Source organism: Elephas maximus, chromosome 2, assembly GCF_024166365.1.
Source record: "Elephas maximus indicus isolate mEleMax1 chromosome 2, mEleMax1 primary haplotype, whole genome shotgun sequence".
In the NCBI taxonomy this organism is placed as follows: domain Eukaryota; kingdom Metazoa; phylum Chordata; class Mammalia; order Proboscidea; family Elephantidae; genus Elephas; species Elephas maximus.
This window is the reverse complement of record NC_064820.1, coordinates 191,691,467-191,712,160: the sequence shown is the minus strand read 5'-3', so window position 1 is coordinate 191,712,160 and position 20,694 is coordinate 191,691,467. Positions and strand designations below refer to the sequence as shown.

Here is a 20,694-nt window from a genome sequence, read left to right as displayed (position 1 = left end):
CCCAGCATCCATCTCTCCTTTTCTAGTTACATGCCCCAAACTTCCCTGGGAGATCCAACTTTCTGCCAGCTGGTAAGCTAACCTCACCCCAGCTCTAGAAACTGGGGTGTGACCCTGGCCTGGCCAATCTGAGCACTGCAGACTTGTCATGCAGGAGAGCCCTCTTTTGCTTATAAGCCAGGTTAAGCTGGGTTTCTGAGACCTGCAACCACAAATGTCCTAACTGCTAGAGTCACCATGCACTTGGTAGACATGTATGGGACGCTCACTCTGGGCTGGCTACTTGCCACGCATTTGCTCAATGCATCCTTACAACAACTGTAAGGTAAGGACTCCTGTTATGGCCTTTATGTAGATGAAGAAATGAATTTCAGAGAGGTTGAGGGACTTGCCCAAAGTCACACAACTAGTTTAGGGGCAGAGCTGAGATTGAAACTAGGTTTGCGTGGCCCCCATCTCTGCCTTTTTAAGCATTTTACCATAATCTCTCTGCCTTTAGGAGCCAACACAGATGGCTAGAGGGGCTGGGCCCTGGACCCTGGATGCAGGAGAAGGGGGGAAGAGGCTGCCTGTTGACCCCTTTCATTCCTGGGCAGGCCTATTGGTCAGTGGACTGGCAGTGGAAGGCGGCAGGCAAAGTGTTCACTCCACTCATTCATTCACTCGTCTTTTCTGCAGACACGTCCACTAAGTGAGTGCCAGGCACAGAGGCTGCACAGGGGATCATGCACACCCACCTTCACGGGGACCCGAGTCTCCATAGTTGAGAAGGCACACAACTGAACGATGACAGACAAGGACAACCAAAAAACCCTACACCAGATGCTGTGGAGTCTCTCCCGACTTATGGCAACCCCATGTACATCAGAGCAGAACTGCATTCCATAGGGGTTTTCAAGGCTGCGATCTTTCTTCTGAGGTGCCTTTGGGTGATTTTAAACCACCAACCTTTCTGTTAGTAGTTGAGCACTTAACCATTTGGGCCACCCTTGGGCTTGTTGACAATGACAACAGTGCATGATAAAGACCACCTCAGGGGTCAACACCAGTGGTGGAGGTAGGCGGTTAATGCCAGGTCTTGAGGGAGTAGCAGGTGAAGGGGGGAAAATCCCAAGCTGTGAGAATGTGAGAAGCAGAGGCAGGAAGAAGCAGGTATCTGTGCAGAGAGTAAGTAATGTGGTGGGCATGGCAGGGTGGCCTCTGAGGTTGGGCAGAAGGGGCAAGGGTGTCGCTGACGTTACAGGGATCAGAGGGAAAGGCCTGGAATGCCAGCTCTGGAGGCTGAGATGGCCCAACATGGGAAAGAGGTTGCCCCCGAAGTGCTTACAGCAGGGCCAGGCCGCAAGCACCCCTCCTGCTCGGGAGAGGACTCCCAGGAGCCTCACCTTGGGCCAGCTCCGCAACCACAAGATAAGAGGAGAAGCTTGCTGGAAGGACAAAAATCAAATGAGGAGGGGAAATAATCTCTGGGTATGAACCATCAGAACCACTAGATTCTGAGATTCTGTGGCCTTGTAGGAGTCACTCAACTTCCTGCCTGCAGCCTCCTCTGCTCCAACAGGCCAGATTCTCCCTGAGGTCCCCTCAGGCCAGAAAATTCTCCAGGAAACACAACTACGACCACAGATCAAAAGCCCTTCCGAGGCCTCAGGCCAACCTTATTTGATGCTTTTTATTTCCCCTTCCCATCATTGTTTTTTCCCAATCTTATCTCCCAATCAGCAAATTTCTTTCCATAGCAGCTTGGGAAGCCTAAACAGATGTTCTTTAAAGTGTGGCCTGTCAATTTAAATGAATGCTGGAGTGGTGAGAAATACCGTCTTGTTACTATAAGGTGAAGTTTCCTCCAAAACCAACTATATGTTAGGATAACATGTTGCCAAGTAACTGGCGGAGTTTACATATTTGTTTAATCTTGATTATATGATCTGACTTCCTTCAGGGAATGAGAGATAAACACTGCTTTTTTCCCCTCCGAGGCCAGAGCCCTGACATGAGATTAAGAAAACCAGAGTGAAAAAGTTTCTAAGAGGATGTGTTATTTACACAAATTGAAGATGCTTAAAACAAAAGAACAATAAGCAATCGCCAAACTGTACACTAACATCTGCTTTCAGGGAAAGCGGCTTCTAGAAGAAACAGAAAAGATGTGGAGATGGACCCAAGGGACCCTGTAGAATGTTCTTCTGAGTTGTCAGGAGAAAACTTGGACGTTATGATTTCAATAACTGCCATAAACAGTGCAGCCACATTACAGAAAGTTTGGAAAAGTGGAGAAAAATTACCCCCTATCTCCCTGCTTTCACACCCCAACTTGTATTTTTCATTGTCTCTGCCCACCCTTAACCATATGGGAAACAGATTGTGGCCCCACTATGTGGTGTGCCTGTGCTGATGTTTTAGATACACCATTACAGCTAATCCTCAAAACATCTCTACTCTAGGGCTACTGTCTCCACTTTCCAGGCAGCAGAGACTCGTCCTGCAGCTGCAAGGGGCAGCGCTGAGATGTGAACCCCATCCTCTCTGACCCCAAACAGGCACTCTTCTCCCCTGCCCTGACTTTCGTCTGTAAGTAGGTGCTACTTCTAACTCTATGGCAATCCAAGCACACATCCTGCCTTTTCTAACTCAACATTACATACAAAGCATTTCCTACAAGACTCCTGAGCCTATCCTATGCTTACATTTTGTAGCCACAGAATATTCCAACCAACATGTCCCTCATCCTACCCCTCCCAATGAGCACTTAACCGTTCCCCAAATGGGTGAGTCGACCACCCATCTGTCAGTTTGTTATACTGTGGTAGCATGTGCGTTGTGATGCTGGAAGCTATGCCCCGAGTATTTCAAACATCAGCAGGGTCACCCATGGTGGATGGGTTTCAGTGGAGCTTCCAGACTGAGACAGGCTAGGATGAAAGGCCTAGTGATCTACTTCAGAAAATTAGCCAATGAAAACCTTACGGAGCACAACAGAACACTGCCTTACTTGCTTTGGACGCGTCATCAGGAGGGATCAATCGCTGGGGGAGGACATCATGTTTGATGAAGCAGAGGGTCAGTGAGGGTGAGGGAGACCCTCAGTGAGATGGATTGGCACAATAACCACAATGATGAACTTGAACATGCCAGTGAGCGTAAGGATGATGCTGGACCACACATTTCCTTCTGTTGTATATAGGGTCACCATGAGTTGGAGCCGACTTGATGGCAGCTATCCCTCTCTCACACAGATGCAGAAGTTCCCTGCCACTGGTACCAGGACCAGGTTCAAGCACTTTGTCACTGCTGAACAAGCCTTCTGCCAGGTAGGGGACCCCCCCAGCCATGTCAGGGACCAAGCCCCGTCCCCCTTCCTTCCATAAGAGGCAGAGGCCCTGCTGGCTTTATGGAGTTATTGCCTCCAACCAGTGACCTTCCCCCTCTCTGGCCAGGAATTGGTGGCAGGGTCTCTAAGGCCAAGTTGGGGGTTTCTGTTAAATGGAAACCGAGTGGACATCTCAGCCATTGACCCTTCCCGTGCTCAAGAGGGAGATTAAAAAGTCCTACCCCAACCTCACTGTTAACTGAAGGCTGCCCCAGCCTGACTGGTGCCCTAGCAAGACCAGAGGCAAGGGTCCACTCTGGTCAGCATGGCCCTCCCTTTCTAGCATTTAGTCCAGGGAACAATGCCTGACTCAAACTCTGGGCAGAGATTTTGGGGGTTGGGTGACGAGTGGCTGTGGCTGGTTTGTGGATAGGGGACTGTGTTCTGGCTGAAATGTTACCACAGGCCAGTATGAGGCAAGTCCTTCTAGAAGACAGGTCAGCACGAGAATGGTTCCTTGGGCAGCTCTGAGGTTCACTTGCATCAGTGATTTAGAACTCACCTCACGGACTCTGGGTTCAAACCTGTGCTTGTCTGAGGGGTCTTGTGTAAGTCATTTTACCTCCAAAAGCTGCAGTTTCCTCACCTGTGGATGGTGGGTGTTCTCAGACCCCATGTCTCAGGCTGCTGGAGTTCTGGCACGTAGTAGATGCTCAACAAACGTTCATTCCCTTTCCCTTCCAGCTGCTGTCAAATCAACTCTAACTCACGGTGACCCCATGAGTGTCAGAGTAGAACTGTGCTCCATGCGGTTTTCGATGGCTGATTTTTCAGAAGTAGATCGCCAGGCCTTTCTTCTGAGGTGCCTCTGGGTGGACTTGACCCTCCAACCTTTTGGTTAGCAGCTGAGCATTTAATCATTTTCAACACCCAGGGGCTCTCCTTTCCCCATAGGGAACATCAAGTCCAACCACTGGGTAAGCCCCTCATCTCCATCTTTTCCACTTTTTAAATTATTTTTTATTTGAACTTGCAAAGTGGTTGGAAACAGCACAGACCTAGAGTCAGACAAACCTGGGCTTAAATTTTGGCGTTGACACTGATTAGCTGTGCAATCTTGATGTACATGGTTAACATCTCTGGGTTTCCCCAGACCAGACCTAGAAAACTAGTAAAAGTTATCAGTATTCTGCAAAGTGGTTGTGAGGGTTAAATGAGGCAAAGTCATCAGATACACAGTGCCTGGACATAGTAGGTGCTTTTTAAGCACTTGGTCCCTTCCTTTAACTACCTTATGTAGTTACTTTAACTTACCAGTTGCCCTGGAGTTGACTCTGATTCACGGTGACCCTATGTATGTCAGAGTAGAACTGTGCTCTATAGGGTTTTCAATGGCTGGTTTTTTGGAAGTAAATCACCAGGTCTTTCTTCTGGATGCCTCAGGGCAGACTCAAACCCCCAACCTTTCCATTAGCAGCAAGAGCGTTAACTGTTTGCACCAGCCAGGAACTCTGTTCCTTTGATTAAAAAAAAAAAAAAAATTTTTTTTTTTTTTTTTTGTTGCTTTGATTAAAAAATTAGAGAGGGTTTATTCCTGGGTAAGGTACCTACCTGTGGCGGATTGGGAGATATATTCCTAAATGCTTTTCCTACAGAGAGCTTGTGACCTTGGTGAGGATCAGCCTCTTTAAAACCCTGGGATGGCTTCCCCATGGTGTCCAAGGACACAGGCCTATTTTTAAGCCATCACAGCAGTGTCCCAAATGTGCACCGTAACACCCCCTGAATGGTCCTTGCTCATCTCTATCTCCCCAGCCCAGCCTTTCCTTTAATCTAAAAAGAGCCTGAGGAAATGGCATTTATGCCAGGAGGATGGCAGGAAGCAACCGCCACAGCTTCTCTGGCTGCCGAGATGACGGCTTCCAGCACGTTGGAGTTCAGCAGATGGCATTCTTGCTGGAATTTTCAGCAGAATCTTTGCCACCAGCAAAGGGAATCGCCAACCGGGAGAATGGTCTAGACTGCCCACTTCTTTCTGCAAAGGATTTATCTAGATTTACTGAGCCTCTAATACATGCCAGGTACACACTTTCGTTTATGGGGTTTAATCTTCAAAACTACCCTGCAAGGGCAGACTTTAACCACCTACATTTTCCAGATAAGGAAACCAAGGCTCTGAGAGGCAACAAAGCTGGCAAGTGGCAGAAAAAGAACAGGGCTTGGGCTCTTCCAACCACACTCATCCTTTCTCTGAAGCCTGTAACCTTTTTGTGGGAGTGGTGGTGATCATGGGCCTTGTGAAGACGCTGACGAAAGCTCAAAGCTGTATAGGCTTCTCTCTCCAGTTAGTTGTTGTTGAGTTGGCTCCGAGTCATGGCAATTCCACGTACAACAGAATGAAACACTGCCCAGTCCTGCGCCATCTCCACAATCATTGGTATGCTTGAGTCGTGTTACAGCCACTGTGTATTTTGAGTGCCTTCCAACCTAGAGGGCTCACCCTCCAGCACTGTATCAGGCAGTAATCTACTGTGTAGTAGGAATTTGATTGACTAATTTTCAGAAGTAGATTGGTAGGCTTTTCTTCCTAGTCTGTCTTAGTCTGGAAGCTCCGCTGAAACCTGTCCACCATGGGTGACCCTGTCAGTATTTGAAATACTGGTGGCTTAGCTTCCGGCATCACAGTAACACACAACTCACCACAGTGTGACAATCTGATAGACAGGCGGTGGTCCCCGGAACATACCCACCCCTATACACACAATTTTACATACAATTTCAGGGGCTTCCTGGACCCACATAACACCCATTCACAGGCTGTGGACCCTAAGTGAAAAATGTCTGGTTCAAGCAATATTTGCCCAAGTTCTAATTCGAACCAAATTCAAAAAAAGCAGCACGGTGTGTGTGTGGCGGGGTATACTTAGGGAGGGAAAGGCAGTGCTGGTATTTGGCAAGGCTTTCTACCACTCAAAGAGTAGCAAGGGTATCAGTCTCCTTTGGCAACGAGAGTCCCTTTTTCATTGGTGGGTTTAAAAGTGGGCTAGAAAAAAATAACTAACCCTCCCTCACCTCCTCCAAATGGGGCAGTGACACACATGCACCAGGAGACAGGCGCTGGCTTAACAGGACTTTGTTCTCAGTTTCAGATGCCTGGTTGGCCAGCACCCTGGATGGAAAAGGGCCAGCCCGCGCTGGAAACCGCTACCCTGCTCCCCTCCCCTTGACTTTGCAAACAAAATCCGGTAACCCCGGTGCAGCTGGGAAGGCCCAACACTCCTGTCAACAGCTGCAAGGAGGCCTAGGCAGGCAAGAGGGAGGGAGGAAGGCTGGAGGACACATAGTACTGCTGGCTGGAAGAAAATCCACTTCTTCCAGGGGGCTCAGATGTACCAAGTTCCCAGGGGGTGAGGTCATCCCCACACCCCCTCCAAGTGTGCCTGGCCGGCTGGAGCCGGGATTCCCAAGCCGGCTCCAATCCTCTGCTGGCCCCTAGACTGAAGGTCTCTCCCTGATAAAGGAACACAGGGAACTCCAACTTCAGAGGACCCGAATCCCGGGTTAGGGAAGGGGTGGGGGAGTGTACCCTCATTCTTTCTTGGGTACATCACTTCCGCCTGCATGTGACATTTATGGAGCATCTGCACCATGCCAGGGCCGGCACTGGGGACGAGTCACACACCAGCCTGGCCCTCTAGGGCTGAGGGATAGGGCCGGGACAGACACACAAGGATACCAGGACTGTGCAGGGGGTCAGCACAGAGGGCTGGGGTCATGGGGACAACTGAGGAGGAGTGGATGGGAGCACGGTGAAGGATAGGAAGGTGTGTTTCAGGCAGAGGGAAAAGCATAGGCAAGGCCAGGAGGTGAGAAAGAGCGGAGTACACCTGGGAACCTGCGTGAAATATGAGGCAGAGAGGGAGGTGAGATGGACAGGGATCAGGGTTGCACCCAAAGCTCTTGACAGCCATATGGAGGAAGGTGAAACTCAAGAAGGCCCTAGGGTTGTCCAAGGAGCTAGAACAGGAAGGGGCTCCACAGATCCACCTCCTGAGGAAGGAGATTCGGGCCCTCTCTGGGTCCTCCCATACTACTGTGCTGTCAAAATGACCCAGCACAGTTATTGTTGCTGTTAGCTGCTATCGAGTCGGCTCTGACTTGTGGCAACCCCATGCATAATGAAACAAAGTGCTGCACAGCTCTGTGCTATCCTCACGATTGACTGTCGGTCAGACCATTGTGATCCACAGGGTTTTCACTGCTAATTTTTGGAAGCAGATTGCCAGGCCTTTCTTCCTAGTCTGTCTTCATCTGGAACCTCTGCTGCAACCTGCTCAGCATCACAGCAACATGCAGGACTCCACTGCCAGACAGGTTGTAGCTGCATATGAGGTGCATTGACTGGGAATTGAACCCAGGTCTCTTGTATGGAAGGTGAGAATTCTACCACTAACAACAGTCTAGGTGTTGAACGTCACTTCTAACAGCTACCACCGCCCTGTGTATGGGTGTCTGCTTTTCCAGGCAGCCCGGGCAGCTGCCTGCTGATTAGCTGGTAGAGTCCACCTTTTCCCTTCTCTTTGCCCTAAGGAAGGCCTCTATCCCAGCCTAGGTGGTGCCCAGAAGCCTGGTTACTTGCTGACCTCAACCCTGGACGAGCGTCTGCCAGGCCTCTGTCCGACTTTTGGGAACAGTAGACTGTCTGGTCCTGCTTTTCAGGGTCAACAGCAATGCTGGGGAAGGTGGAGGCTCCCACTGAACAGCACTGTTCCCACTCCTGGAGCTGGACAAAGTGGTTATTTTTTTCTCCGAGGGATGGGGCCCCGACAACAGCACGCCAGGGGCTCCCTCTGTGAGCCATTCACTCATCTCCACATCCTGCCAGTAGCTCACAGATGAGGAAACTGAGGCCCAGGGAAGAGAAGGTAGCCCAGCCTGTGAGGGCAGTGCCCATTTTCCAGTCAGGCCCTGCCTGACCCCAAAGGCCGCATCCATTCCCTTTCTGCCTCACTCCTCCACACAGTCCCTTGTTTACTACCCCAATCTGCAAGAAAAAGCTAAACTGTGAATAAGTCACTTAAGCCACCTTCTGGCAAAGAGGATGAGCGTGGCCCTGGCCTGGTCTTGGGAAGGAAGTGTTGGCTGGGGGTGAGCATCATCAATCAGCTTGTTTTGAGCTGCTCAAAGGCCAGTTTGGCGGAACTTGAGATGAACAAAGCATCTAAAAAAGGAAAGCGGGTGACTGATGCGGGGAGGGATCCTCAGTGCCAAGTGTCCCTGAGGTCTGAAAATAATGGTGGTGTGGGGCATAATGGGAGGGCAGACCTCCCACGGGGCGCTGCAAAGAGCCTGGCCCTCCACTCACAAGACTGTAGACTGCGTGGGATCCTCCCCAGAGCACTGGAGGTCTGACTGTTACCAGATCCCCTGCCGGAGAGGAAAGGAGGCTCAGAGAGGTTGGGAGAGCTGCCCAAGGTCACAGAGCCCGGAAGGGGTACAGCTGGCCTTGGAACCTACAGCAGCCTGGTTCCAAGGTGGCTGCTTCCAGCAAGGTGTGGAAGTCATCTGAGCAGGGAAGGAACCCAACACAGTTCTTGGCACACAGTAGGTCCTCCACTAATACCCCTTCCTTCCCTGTCATGTTTTGCTCTGAACCCCCACCTCCAGCTTGCCTCCTCCACTCTGCTTCCTTCTCTGAAAGAAGCTCTGGCTTTCTGTTTTCTCACCCATCGGGCTGGGCTCCCTTTCTCCCAGTGCCTGGAGGCCCCTGAATGCAGGTGAGTGTGGATTGAGGACACTGCAGGATGCCTGCGCTGACTTCTGCCCCCTCATCTAGAGGGAAAAGGGTAAGTGATTGGAAATGCAAACTCTGGAGCCTTAGTAAGAATCTCCACCCCATACTTCCCAAGCTCTGACCATTTGCCATGTGCTCTGAGTCGCTGGTTCATCTTGGCCTTTCTACAGCCCCATGAGCCCATTTCACAGATGAGGACATTAGGTCCAGAGAGGGGGTGGGGCCGACTGAAGGTCATGGTGCAAAAGTGGCAGGGTCAGGAGTTGACTCATATCTGAAATCAAAGCCCATGCCAGCACTTGACCACTATGGGCTCTTACTTCCTTAGCCAACCAGCAGCCACCTAAACAGTCTATCATGGGGGCTTAGCAAGACTATGGGCCTATTGCCCCACCCCCTTCCATCAATTTAGGGAGATTCCTTACCACCAAGCAGAGAGGAACAAAGGTAAAGGACCCTTATGGAGTCCCTACCTTGCATCCCACGTGGGAGGTGCCATCATTGTTCCATCCTAAAGATGAGGAAACGGAGGCTCAGAGAGGTGAAGTGACTTGCCCAGGGCCACACAGCTTAGATAATGCTGGAACTGAGATTCAGACTTAGGACTGCCTCCCACACCAGTGCTCTTTCCACCACCTCTCTGGGGAGTCCAGCAAAGACCCTACCTATAATCGCTGGGTAACCCTGTGTGAGGTCCTCAGTGTCCCAATCTGCCATATGGGTGGAGGGATGCTCTGATTCCCAGCACCCTCTGGTCCAGAGCTGCTCGGTGGCCTGTGTGTAGCGTGATGCTCTGTGCTATATCCTGGAGACCTGGAAATTCCACTCTCCAATTTCCTGCCCTTGAATCGCCTCTTCTGAGGAGCGAGGATCCACTCCTATGGAGTGGAAAGTTACCAGGCAGAACCAGGCCTGGAACACTGGGTTTGTGCGTGCCCACCCATCTCATAAATCCATCAGTCTTGGGGGAAAGGGAAGAAAACACGTGTCCCAGGGGATATAAATGTGATATAAATGATGTGTAATGTTGAGAATGTAAATAAAATACACCTTTTAATAGCTGTGGGCATTCTGCCAAGTGCCAATACACCCCAGACACCCCTACCCCACCGCTGTTTCACCCGCTCTTTCTGAAGACTGAGGCTGCCATGGGCCACCCTTGCCCAAATGGCTTACTCATTAAAGAACTTTCCCCGCTGCCCAGGGTGAGGCAAGAGGGCAGCTCAGAGCTGCCCTGGGTCCCAGTAATAAGAACAAGGAAAGGAAAAGAGGGACGAGGGTGAGCTGGGACTGACATCTAAGGATGAGTCTGAAAGGTTCTGAGGCCTGGGGCAGGGGGTGGGGCCAGTCTGGGCTGGGGCAGGCAACTTCATCTTTCTGTGCCTCAGTTTCCTACCTATAAAATGGGCCTAAACACCCCACAGCATGCAGAACTGGCAGGAGGATGACATAAAGTAAAGGCTGTGAAAAGGCCTTGCAGGAGTTCAGCAGATGTGCTGGCTAGCACTCCCATTAAACTCTAGGTTCAGAAGGCCCCCTAAAGGACAATTTATCCAGGCTCCGCTGGACATGCCAGCTGACTCTGTAATATCCATGTCCAGTCCCAGATGAGCTTAAACACCAATGCTGGAGAGTGCCCTCTCTCTGTTCCACTTCCAGACAGCTTTCACCATTAGAAAGTTCTTCCTTTGACTGTGCTGAGATCTGCCTCCATGTGATGTCCACACACTGTTGCTTATGAGTTTGGTCCACGGTGCCCTTCCTCAAGTTAGCTCCCCTATCCTCAGGCAATGGCCCTGTAGTGATCTGCAGGCAGTCTTGAGGCTCCAGGGGTTCCCAGGGTATGTTGTTTGGGATGCTTTGCTACCCTGGAGATGACATGGGCTTTAGACTCCCAGAGGCTCCCCTGTGCTGTGTAGAAAGTCCACAGGAATCAGTTGTCTCCTAACCTGCCTTGGCTGGGGGTTGGGGGCAGAGACCCATGTACCAGACCTTGCAGGATATCAGCTGGGGTTCCCACGGTAAGCCCATAGACTGTCTGGAGAGCATCCCGCCCTGTCATGCCTAGAGGTAGGATGTGAGACAAAAAACCAAAGAACCAGGTGAGCCACTAAAAAAACAAAACAAAACACTGCCAGGATTTCAAAATGCTTCCAGATTTCTGCTAAATACTATGGATGCTTCAAGTATATAATGGAATGAACTGTGTCCCCGAAAAAGATGTGCTGAAGAGCTATCCCTGGTACCTGTGAATGAGACTTTATTTGGAAATAGGGTCTTTGCAGATGTAATCAAGTTAGGATGAGGTCATACTGGATTAGGGTGGGCCTTAAATCCAATGACAAGAAGACACAGAGAGAGACACAGGGACACACTGATGTGCCTGTAAGCCTAGGCATGCCAAGGGGTGCAGGCAGCCACCAGAAGCTAAGAGAATGGCTCAGAATAGCTTCTCCCTCAGAACCTCCAGAAGGAACCAACCCTGCTGCCCCAGAATTTCAGACTTCTGGCCTCCAGAACTGTGAGAGAATAAATTTCTGTTGTTTTAAGCCACCCAGTTTGTGGTTCTTTGTTATGGCAGGCCTAGGAAACTAATACATGGTGCAGGTGTGAAATGGCCCCCACCTGACCCCCCCACCTGACCCCAGCACTCCCAGACAGACATCCTTCCTTCTACTTGGTATCATGTTGGATTGCCTGAGCTGTGTGCCCTTGGGCAAGTTACTCTCCCTCTCTGGGCCTCTGTTCCCTTGACTGTTAAAACCAAAAAAAAAACCAAACCCAGTGCCGTTGAGTTGATTCCAACTCATAGCGACCCTATAGCCTAGACCGTTAAGTGGGACTAATAATAGTATCTTTCATGGGGAGTCCCCTGAGGGTTAAATACATGCACCTGCTTAGAACAGTGTCTGGCACAGACCTGCTTGCTGCATGACACAAGTTAGCGGTGATTGTTCTTCTGTGTATGCCTCCCTCAGGAGCCCTGAAGCAGGGCTCAGCAGGGGCAGGGGCTTATTTGTCCAGTGAAGACATAATCATAATAGGTGCCATGTGAGAGCACTTACTGGCTGTCAGACGCTTCGCATGCCTGAGAGGTAACATCATTTAGTTCCTGCAGACGAGGAAACCTAGGCTTAGGGAGGTTAAGTGGCTTGTACAGCCAGTATGGGGCAGGGCCAAGATTCAGATCCAGTGATGAAGGATCAGCCATGCTAACGATGACAGCACAGGATGGGAGGAAGGTGCACCTGGGTCCTTCCCTGCCCACAGAAGGACTTGGTCCAGAATGTCCAAGGGACCTCTCCTCTACCCTGTGCCCTTGCTAAGTGACTGGTGGGGGCCACAGGAGCTCTGAGTGTGAAGGGCCTGAAACCGGTTAAGGCTCAGGGCAGAGGGCGTCAGGGGAACTGTGACATCTGCAATACTGAGAAGGGGGGTGGTAGTCCACGTGCCCAGGTTCTACTAGGCAGACAAGTTAGGAGCCTGAGCTATAGTCGGGCAGGCAGGGGGAAGGGGCACGAGAGCTCAAGTTCACCCTTCTCCTCTAGGGCAGGATTCCCAGAGGCCACCTCTACCCTTTTCAGTTAGTCTACAGGCCTGGGGCGGGGTGTGGACCTTTTCTGTGGGCAGCTTCATATTGGCTGCTATGGACAGAAGCCATTCATCTTCACAGGGCAAAGAAAGTGCGTCTGCAGGAGGAGCAGCTTGACATCGGGGAGGCCCACCCCTGCACACAGAATGAGGACACAAGAGGAGCAAGCCAGCAAGGGGAGTCTCAAGAGGACCCCCAGGGCGCAGCGACCTAAGGTAACAGAAGAAGGACCTCTAGAGCCAGGCAGGCCTGCGGCCAAATTCCCGCTTTGCCCTTTCCCAGCCGCTTGGCCTAGGCCAGGTCTCTTTACCCTTCTGAGTCTCAATTTCCTCCTCTGTAAAATGGGGAGACTTTTTCTGGGAGGACTGCCCCAAGATTTCAATGGGATGAAATGGATAAAAGGCTTGGTGTGGGGGCAAGCACGCCACAGCTCTGCTGCTTGGAAACATGCCTTGGCAAGTGCCGGCTCCCCATGGGGCTGCGGCCAGGCACCCTCCTGCTTCCCTCTGAGGATTCAGCTCTAACCACAGGCTGCCCTGTGTTCTGGGCTTCTATTTTAAGGCCTCACAGAGCACCACTAAGTACAGAAAGCCCTTTGGTCCAAAAGAGGGGCAGAGCGAACTCTTCTTGTCTATGGGGAAGATTAAACAGCATGTTCTGAAACTCCTTGCGGCCGGTCCAGGGAAAACTTGAGCCCACGCTGGCAAACCACCACACATTATCGCAGTGGGGAATGGGGCAGCTGAGAAATCCAAGCCTTCTGTCTGGCTGCAAAAACCCTGGCCTGGCTTCCCCTCCACCAGCTTCTCCCGCGTGCCATCCCACTTTACACTGGGACCCCCAGGACGCCTGCAGGGAGACAAGCCCTGTTCACGCTGCCTTCAGGCCTCTGCCCTGAACGGCCTCCCTCTTCCCTTCTCCTAGCTAACTTCTTTTCTTCTTGGCCTCAGTGAGACAGAACCTCCTCCAGGAAGCCTTCCTGGCATCCTCCCTCCCCCTCCCCACTTAATCTAACTGCTGTGTCTTTATCGGTCTTTCCCACCAGTCCTTGAGCCTTTATGCCCAGGCTGTATCCCCAGGCCCAGTCCCAAGCCAGGTCTGGAGGTTTAATGAACAAATAAAAACTGCAACATGCAACCTGCTGAGCAGATTCTTCTCATCAGAAATCAGGCAACCTGGAAAGGGCCCAAGGAACCTTTGGAAATTGCTGTTCACGCCAATGAAGGGATGCCTCCCAACCCAGTCTCTTGGTTGGAGGCTAGTAGTCACCTGGGGCAGGACCTCTCGAAGCAGGGAGTGAACTGCACCTGTCAAGGGGTCTTCGTGGTGCTAAACACTCTGCTGCTGTCTTCTACTTAATTCTCACCACTTCCACCTGTGAGCTAGCTGCCCCTACCCTCCCCATTTTATACCCCAGGGAGGAAACTGAGGCACATAGAGAGGCAAACACTTGCTCAAGGTCACAGCACTGGCAAAGGGCAAAGCTGAGATTTGAACCCAGGCAGCTGGACTCCAAGATCTGTGTTCTTGACCCTGACCCAGACCTCCCACTGCTACAGACCAGAGGCCTTCCAGCTCTCAATTACTCTGACTGCAACCCATGGAAAGAAATACATTTTACATTGACACATATATACAGTCAATTGAAACAAAAGTTTACCAAGCAAAAATACCCTTACTACATGAGTGCACTCCAATATTTTCTTTTTATTCTATTCTATGTCATTAAAAAAAAAAAAACAAAAACTGGTCAGTCAATTGGCATAACTCAGTTCATAAAGATAATGTTCTACGTCCTAGTTTGGTGAGCAGCACCTGGGGTCTTAAAAGCTTGTGAGTGGTCATCTAAGATACAACTATTGGTCTCTTCCTGTCTGGAGCAAAGGAGAATGAAGGAAACTAAAGACTCACGGAAGAAATTAGTCCACAGGACTAATGGGTAACGTGATCCACAGCCTCTTCTAGCCTGAGACCAAAAGAGCTAGACGGTGTCTGGCTACCACTACCGACTGTTCTTACCAGGGACACAATGGAAGGTCCCAGTTAGAATGGGAGAAAAATGTAGAACAAAACTCAAATTCATAAAAAGACTAGACTTACTGTACTGATAGAGACTACAGGAAACCCAAGACTATCGCTCTAAGATACCCTTAAAAAAAAAAAAAGTTGGTCATTACCTACCATAAACCACTTGGACGTACTGGCCAGGACTTGTTTGGGGCATTGGGCATCAACACCTCCCCCCAGACACAGGGTAACGGCACCCCGTGCTCTCCAGTGACTTACTTATTGGTCCCACTCTATTAGAATGTGTTGGGCTCTCCCACCAGACTGCAAGCTGCAGGAGGGCAGCTCCGTCTCCTTCATAGCTGCATCCCCCAGTTCCTGGTACACATCAGTGCCCAATAGTTGTCAGGTAAGTGAAATCAGGCAGCAAAATCAAGAAAATGTGCTTAAGTGGAGATCAGGGTGGCCATGGGGTGACTGAACCACAGAAGACCCTAAAAGCAGAGGGAGGTGATTGGGGGGGAGGGGCAGACATTCAGATGTCACCTCCTCCAGGAAGCCTCCTCTGACTTCCATAGGCCCTGAGCTCCCTCTTCTCCTGCCAAGGGGGTGGGGGAGAGAAGGGAGCAGAGGCAGGTGCAGGAAGAGGATAAAAAACAGAGAAAGGGCCTAGTGCCTTCCAGCTCCAGACTCTCCATGGACAACTTATCTACTTTCTCCTGGACAGACCCCACTCCACTCCCACATCCCCTACCCCAGCCCCTGTACCGCATCCCCGCAGGCTGTTCCCAGTGCACCTTGACTAGTCAGGTCCCTGACACCATGCCAACAGCCTCATAGGTTTCAGGGCTGTGCAAGCAGGCAGTGATGCTTAGAGAGGCTCAGCTCAAGCCTCTTGCTCATGCCCTGACTATAAAAGTCATTTTAATGGCCTGGTGGGAGGGAGGCAGATGGGGCAAGATAAGGCAAGGGAAGCCCGAGTAACTTTAAGTTGTGGCTGGATGAAGGAGGTACAAAGAACAAGGGGAATGTCACTGGTTGGGGGTGTGACGAAGGTCTGCTGCCCGCTATTCCTCTGCCCTCCCGCCCACTAAGAGTCGAGAAAGTCCTGAACGTGGGAAACAGTGGCTGCATTAACACTCACCACTCAGACAGGGAGCCAGGTATGACCCATCAAGGCCAGCACCCACGCAGGACAGAGAAAGACAGGGGCTCTGCAGGGCAGAGTCTGAGTGTCCCAGGGAGGGATGAGTGTGTCCCCCATTCTGCACTTAGTATTTGTAGACTCTTCTCCCCCTTACTCCATGTGTGCCTTGGTCCTTCACCTCTCTGAGCCTCGATTTGCTTCCCTGTAAAGTGGGGATAAATACAGCCTCTCTAAAGAGTTGTTGGAAACCCTGGTGGCATAGGGGTTAAGAGCTACAGCTACTAACCAAAAGGCTGGCAGTTTGAATCCCCCAGGCACTCCTTGGAAACCCTATAGGGCAGTTCTACTCTGTCGTATAGGGTCACTATGAGTTGGAATAGACTCAATGTCAGTGGGTTTGGTTTTGGGTTTTCGAGGGTTGTTATGAGGAATAAACATAATTTGGGTAAAGCCTGGCCCAGAGCAGGATCAACCCAATTTCCTCACTGTAAAGCTCCAGGCTGCCTGATTATTGAACTGACACTAAAAAGGACTGTTGGCTTGGTCAACCATGGACCAACTTAATGATTAAACCTAACCTGCAGTTTGAGTTTAGCCTCTTCACCAACCAGAATGACCAGCAAGGTCCAGAGGCATGGAGGGAAGGGACTGGAGTATGCTGGCGGGAAAAAAAGGGACAAGTCCCTCCCCCCAAGTCCCAGGAGCTGGAATGCTTCCCCTCCCTTACTCCCACCTGTTCACGCTTTTTTTTTAAACACAACCCAGATTAAAGCTAATGGGGTTGAAAGAAAAGGACCATCTGGTATTAGGAATTAGATATGAGTCTTCTAAGCTCAACCCTGCCACTACCTAACTGTGAGAGTCTGGGCAAGTGTCTTAACCTCTCTGTGCCTCAGTCTCCTCCTCTGTAAAATGGAGGGGATGGCACTTTACTTTGCAGGATTGAACTGCAACTGATGAGCAGATGGGTAAAGCACACAGTAGGAGCTTAGCAAATTCAAGTTCTCATGCTGACTTCTGCACATTTCTGTTTATAGGGCATTTGTCTGAATTTGCTGATGCACTTTGCAAGGGCGGCCCAGGGGCTTCCCCACAACTGATGGTAAAGGACCTTCCCTTTCTTTGGCAGTTCTTTATTGTGCACACTGGCATACCATACAAATGGTGGGGCACCCAATAAATGTTATCTGAACCATGGATTGGGAGGCCACTTGATGCACAGCAAGAATGCAGGACTTTGGAGCTAAATAAACCTGGATTTCAACCCTGGTTCCGCCAAGTGGATGAGCACTATCAGCTGTGACAAGTCATTTTACCTCTCTGAGCCTCGGTTTCCTCATTTATAAAATGGGGATGATAACCTCTACTTTGGAAGAGTTAAATCAATTCAACACCTACTTACTGGGTATTTATTATGTACCAGCCACTGGTTCAGTTGCTGAACGTATAGGAGGGAACAAAACAGACAAAATCCTATCTGGAGAGACAGACACTACACATAACAGGGTGTCATGTGGTATGTGCTAAGTAGAAACCCTTAAAGGGGCAGGGAGTGCTGGGGCCAGGGGCAATGGCAGGGCTGGCATCAGAGCAGAGACCTGAAGGGAGCAGGAGGGAGCCACTTGGAAATCTTGGGGAAGAATATTCCAGGCAGAGGGACCAGCAAGTGCAGGGGCCTTAAGGAGATGCACGCTTGGCGTGTAAATGCAGGCACATATGCAGGAAGCCTGGCACAGAATCCAGGTGCTTGGCAAATGCCAGCTCTCTATTTCAAGTCCCGTAGAACAAACCCCACGCATGTGTCCTTTTTCTGAGAATGAAAGCACAAGGATTTCTACAGGGCAAGACTGAGCCAAGCATTCTTTTAGCCTAAGATTCAGGCAACAGTCAAGCTCCAGCACCGGTTTTTGAGCCCCTGCCAGGCACCAGGCCCTGTGCTGGGCAACCAGGGATACAAGATGATGGAGACAGGGCTCTGTCCTCAGGGAGCTCCAAGATGAGTCACGGAGATGGTGACAATAGTGAATGTGGTCAGATGGACAAGCAGAGACTTACAAGTTATCCAGAGGCAGAGTGGAGGATTGGACTGGGTGTGTGGGTGGTCAGGGAAGGCTTCCTGGGGGAGGTGAAAACCGAGCTGGATTTTGAGAGATGGGCTAGACAGGAGAGGGTATTCTAGGTATGAGGAACAGCAGGTGCTAAGCACAGAGGTACAAAAAAGAACACAGTGTGTGCAAGAACTTAATTACAGGCAGGTCAGAGAAGAATAAAACAGTCCTTCACCCTTCATATTCTTGGTGTCTGCAACCTGATGGGGCTCAAGAATTCCAGTTCTGTCCCCTTCTTCTCAAACTCAACGCAAGCTTCAAGCCCCAGTGGAGAATTTGAATTTCCCACACTTGGCTACTACAACATAAAACTGATGTTAACCCTAGGCTCCCAGCCCAGGGCGCCCAGTCTGCAGAGTGAGGGCTGGGTGGGATGGAGCCTGAATAAATCTCCTGCTATATTTGCGTGTGCCTGTTCTTTTATCCACCCCAGGGCTGACCCACAGGTGGCAGAATGGTTTTTTTACTAAAACAGCATAAACATTTCTTAATCAAGAGATACTCCAAAGGGTTCTGTGCCTGGGTGTCCTTGTGGCTGGGAGAATGTGGACAGTCACATTTGCCAGATTCCCTGGACACCTCCTGATTGGATGGGTGGGTGGGTCCTTCCCATCCAGGCAATAGCCTTGTGCAGACTTGGGTTTGAACCCTACCTCTGCCACTGACCAGCTGGATACCCTCTGCTAGTAATTTCACCCCCCTGAGAATTCAGAGGTTTGAATGCAGTGGCCAGTTGGCTCCTCTTTCAGAAACTGGCCTTGGGATCCGTGATTCAGCACCTGTCCACTCTAATGCCTTCTGGGAGAAGAACCAATTATTTTTTATTATAATCGCATATAACACCTAGAAGGGAGGACTACGTGGGAGTGTTGGAGCAGAGAGAGGGTGAGATGTCTCTCCTTCTCCTCCTAAAATCTCTCTTGGAACAGAGATGGAGTGCTACTTTCAGGTCCTCCTAAAACCTCATGCTAAATTTGCCCCACAGCTGACTTGCCTCCCCACTGAGCTGGGCCTTTGTACTTGAAACACAAAACACTTCTCTCGCCTTCTGCCCAAAGGATGCTACAAATGCCCAGCCTTTAAGCCAAAGTAAAGACTTAATCCTGAAGACTGGGGGGTTCGGGGGTGGCTGAGCTGACACTCACAGGTGCCAATGTAGCCTACTAGCTGTGTGACCTTGGGTGAGTCATTTCCCCATTCTGAGCCCCAATTTCTTCGTTTGTAAAATGGAGATACACATCTTTACCGCGAAGCTTCTTTGCGTACCGCGTTTGGGTATGAAAAGCACCAAGCACACGGGCTGAGCTGTTCGCGCTTACCAGGTATTTTCTATTAAGGCCTGCCCTGCCTCCCCACTCCCACCCCATCCCCCTTCTCTGGATTCCCTCACTCCAGCCCTGGAAATTCTGAGGTGGCTTAAACTAAGGGGCGTCGCGCCTAGCAGCCGCGACTCGGAGGGGCTAGAGAGCCCTCAGATGAGCGGACACCAGAGGAAGGAGCAGCCGGGGTGCGCGTCGGAACGCGGCCAAGCAAGGTAGCATGTGCCGCGGGGGCGCCAGGCAGCTGGAAACCGGGGTCCTCTGCTAGCACCCCGCACTCTCAGCAGCTGTAGTTTCGGCACAACGGGCGCTTCTGGCCGTCGGAAGCCGGAGCCAGCCAGGCTCCAGTCCCCCCCCCCGCCCCCAGCGCCCCGGGCTCCTTAGCGCCCTCGGGCTGAAACAAAGGCGAAGGGGAGCGCGGCATCGCCCCAGCGTCCACTTCGCGCATTTGGTCAAAGCTCGGAGAATGAGGATGGGGGTCCCCAAGGTAACCAGGACGCGGTAACCGCCCTCCCGGAGCGCAAAGCCCAGCCGCAGGGCGCGCACAGAGCCGGGGTCCGAGAGGCGCCGGGGACTCCAGCCCGCTGCACGCCGAGGGCTCTAAGGAGAGGCGGGGTCTCCAGGAGCCACCAGAGGGCCCCCCCGGGGAGAGGGGAACCCCTGCGTCCCTCTCCTGGGTAGGGGTCCCCGGCATACCTGGCAAGGTCCTGTGCACCGTGTTGCCCATTGCTGCCTCCAGGCGCGGCGTTGGCGGCGGCGCGCTCGCGGGGGCTAATTGCGCGGCAGACTAGGGGCCGGGGCCGGGGTCGGGCTCCGGGGCATCGCTGCTGCACCGGCAAGCCGGCGGGCGGCAGCTGGGGCGGGCGCCAGAAGCTAGGCGGCCGGGCGGCGGCGGGAGGAGGCGGAGCCACCGGCCCGGGCCCGCCGGCTCCGCCCCCGCCGCCCGTTGCCACCAACCGTGTAGGGGCGGGGCTGCGGCCGCCGCATCTTTTGAAAGTTTTGCACCGTGCGGCGGGAGGGTAACGCTGAACTGCCCGCCCTCGCAGCTCCCGCGCCCGGGCCTGGAAGGCGCGCGGGGCAGCTGGGTGCCCTCAGGATGCCAGGCTCGCCGGCCTGCTCGCCAGCCTGCTCGCCAGCCTGCTCGCCGTGCACTCGCTCATGTATTCCAATACTCAGGGAAGGCCTACTGTGTGCCAGGCCCTCTTCCAGACGCTGCGCTGCAGGAGGCCAAGCCCTCACCCAGCGGAGCTCCTATGGAAGGCGGAGGCGTACACCAGCAGCAGGTCGTTTCACACAGTGTAATGGGCTTGAAGCCTGTACAGCTGGGGTGGGGGTGGAGACTGTTCTACTACAGACCACAGGCCTAGGGGTAGGAAAAACTTAGGCCAGTGCCCAGAGGTTGGGAGGATGGAACGCA

At 51.9% G+C, this 20,694-nt stretch overlaps 1 protein-coding gene across 1 annotated transcript in view; it reads right to left on the bottom strand.

Annotated features, from left to right (window-relative positions):
• Positions 1-20,146, bottom strand: part of NEURL1B (neuralized E3 ubiquitin protein ligase 1B) — a 50,548-nt gene extending 30,402 nt beyond the window's left edge. Inside the window, exon 1 of the mRNA XM_049874328.1 lies at positions 19,974-20,146. Within this exon, the coding sequence (XP_049730285.1) occupies positions 19,974-20,004 (31 nt within the window). The 5' untranslated portion in view covers positions 20,005-20,146. The remainder of the gene's footprint in view (positions 1-19,973) is intronic.
• Positions 20,147-20,694: the final 548 nt, after the last annotated feature.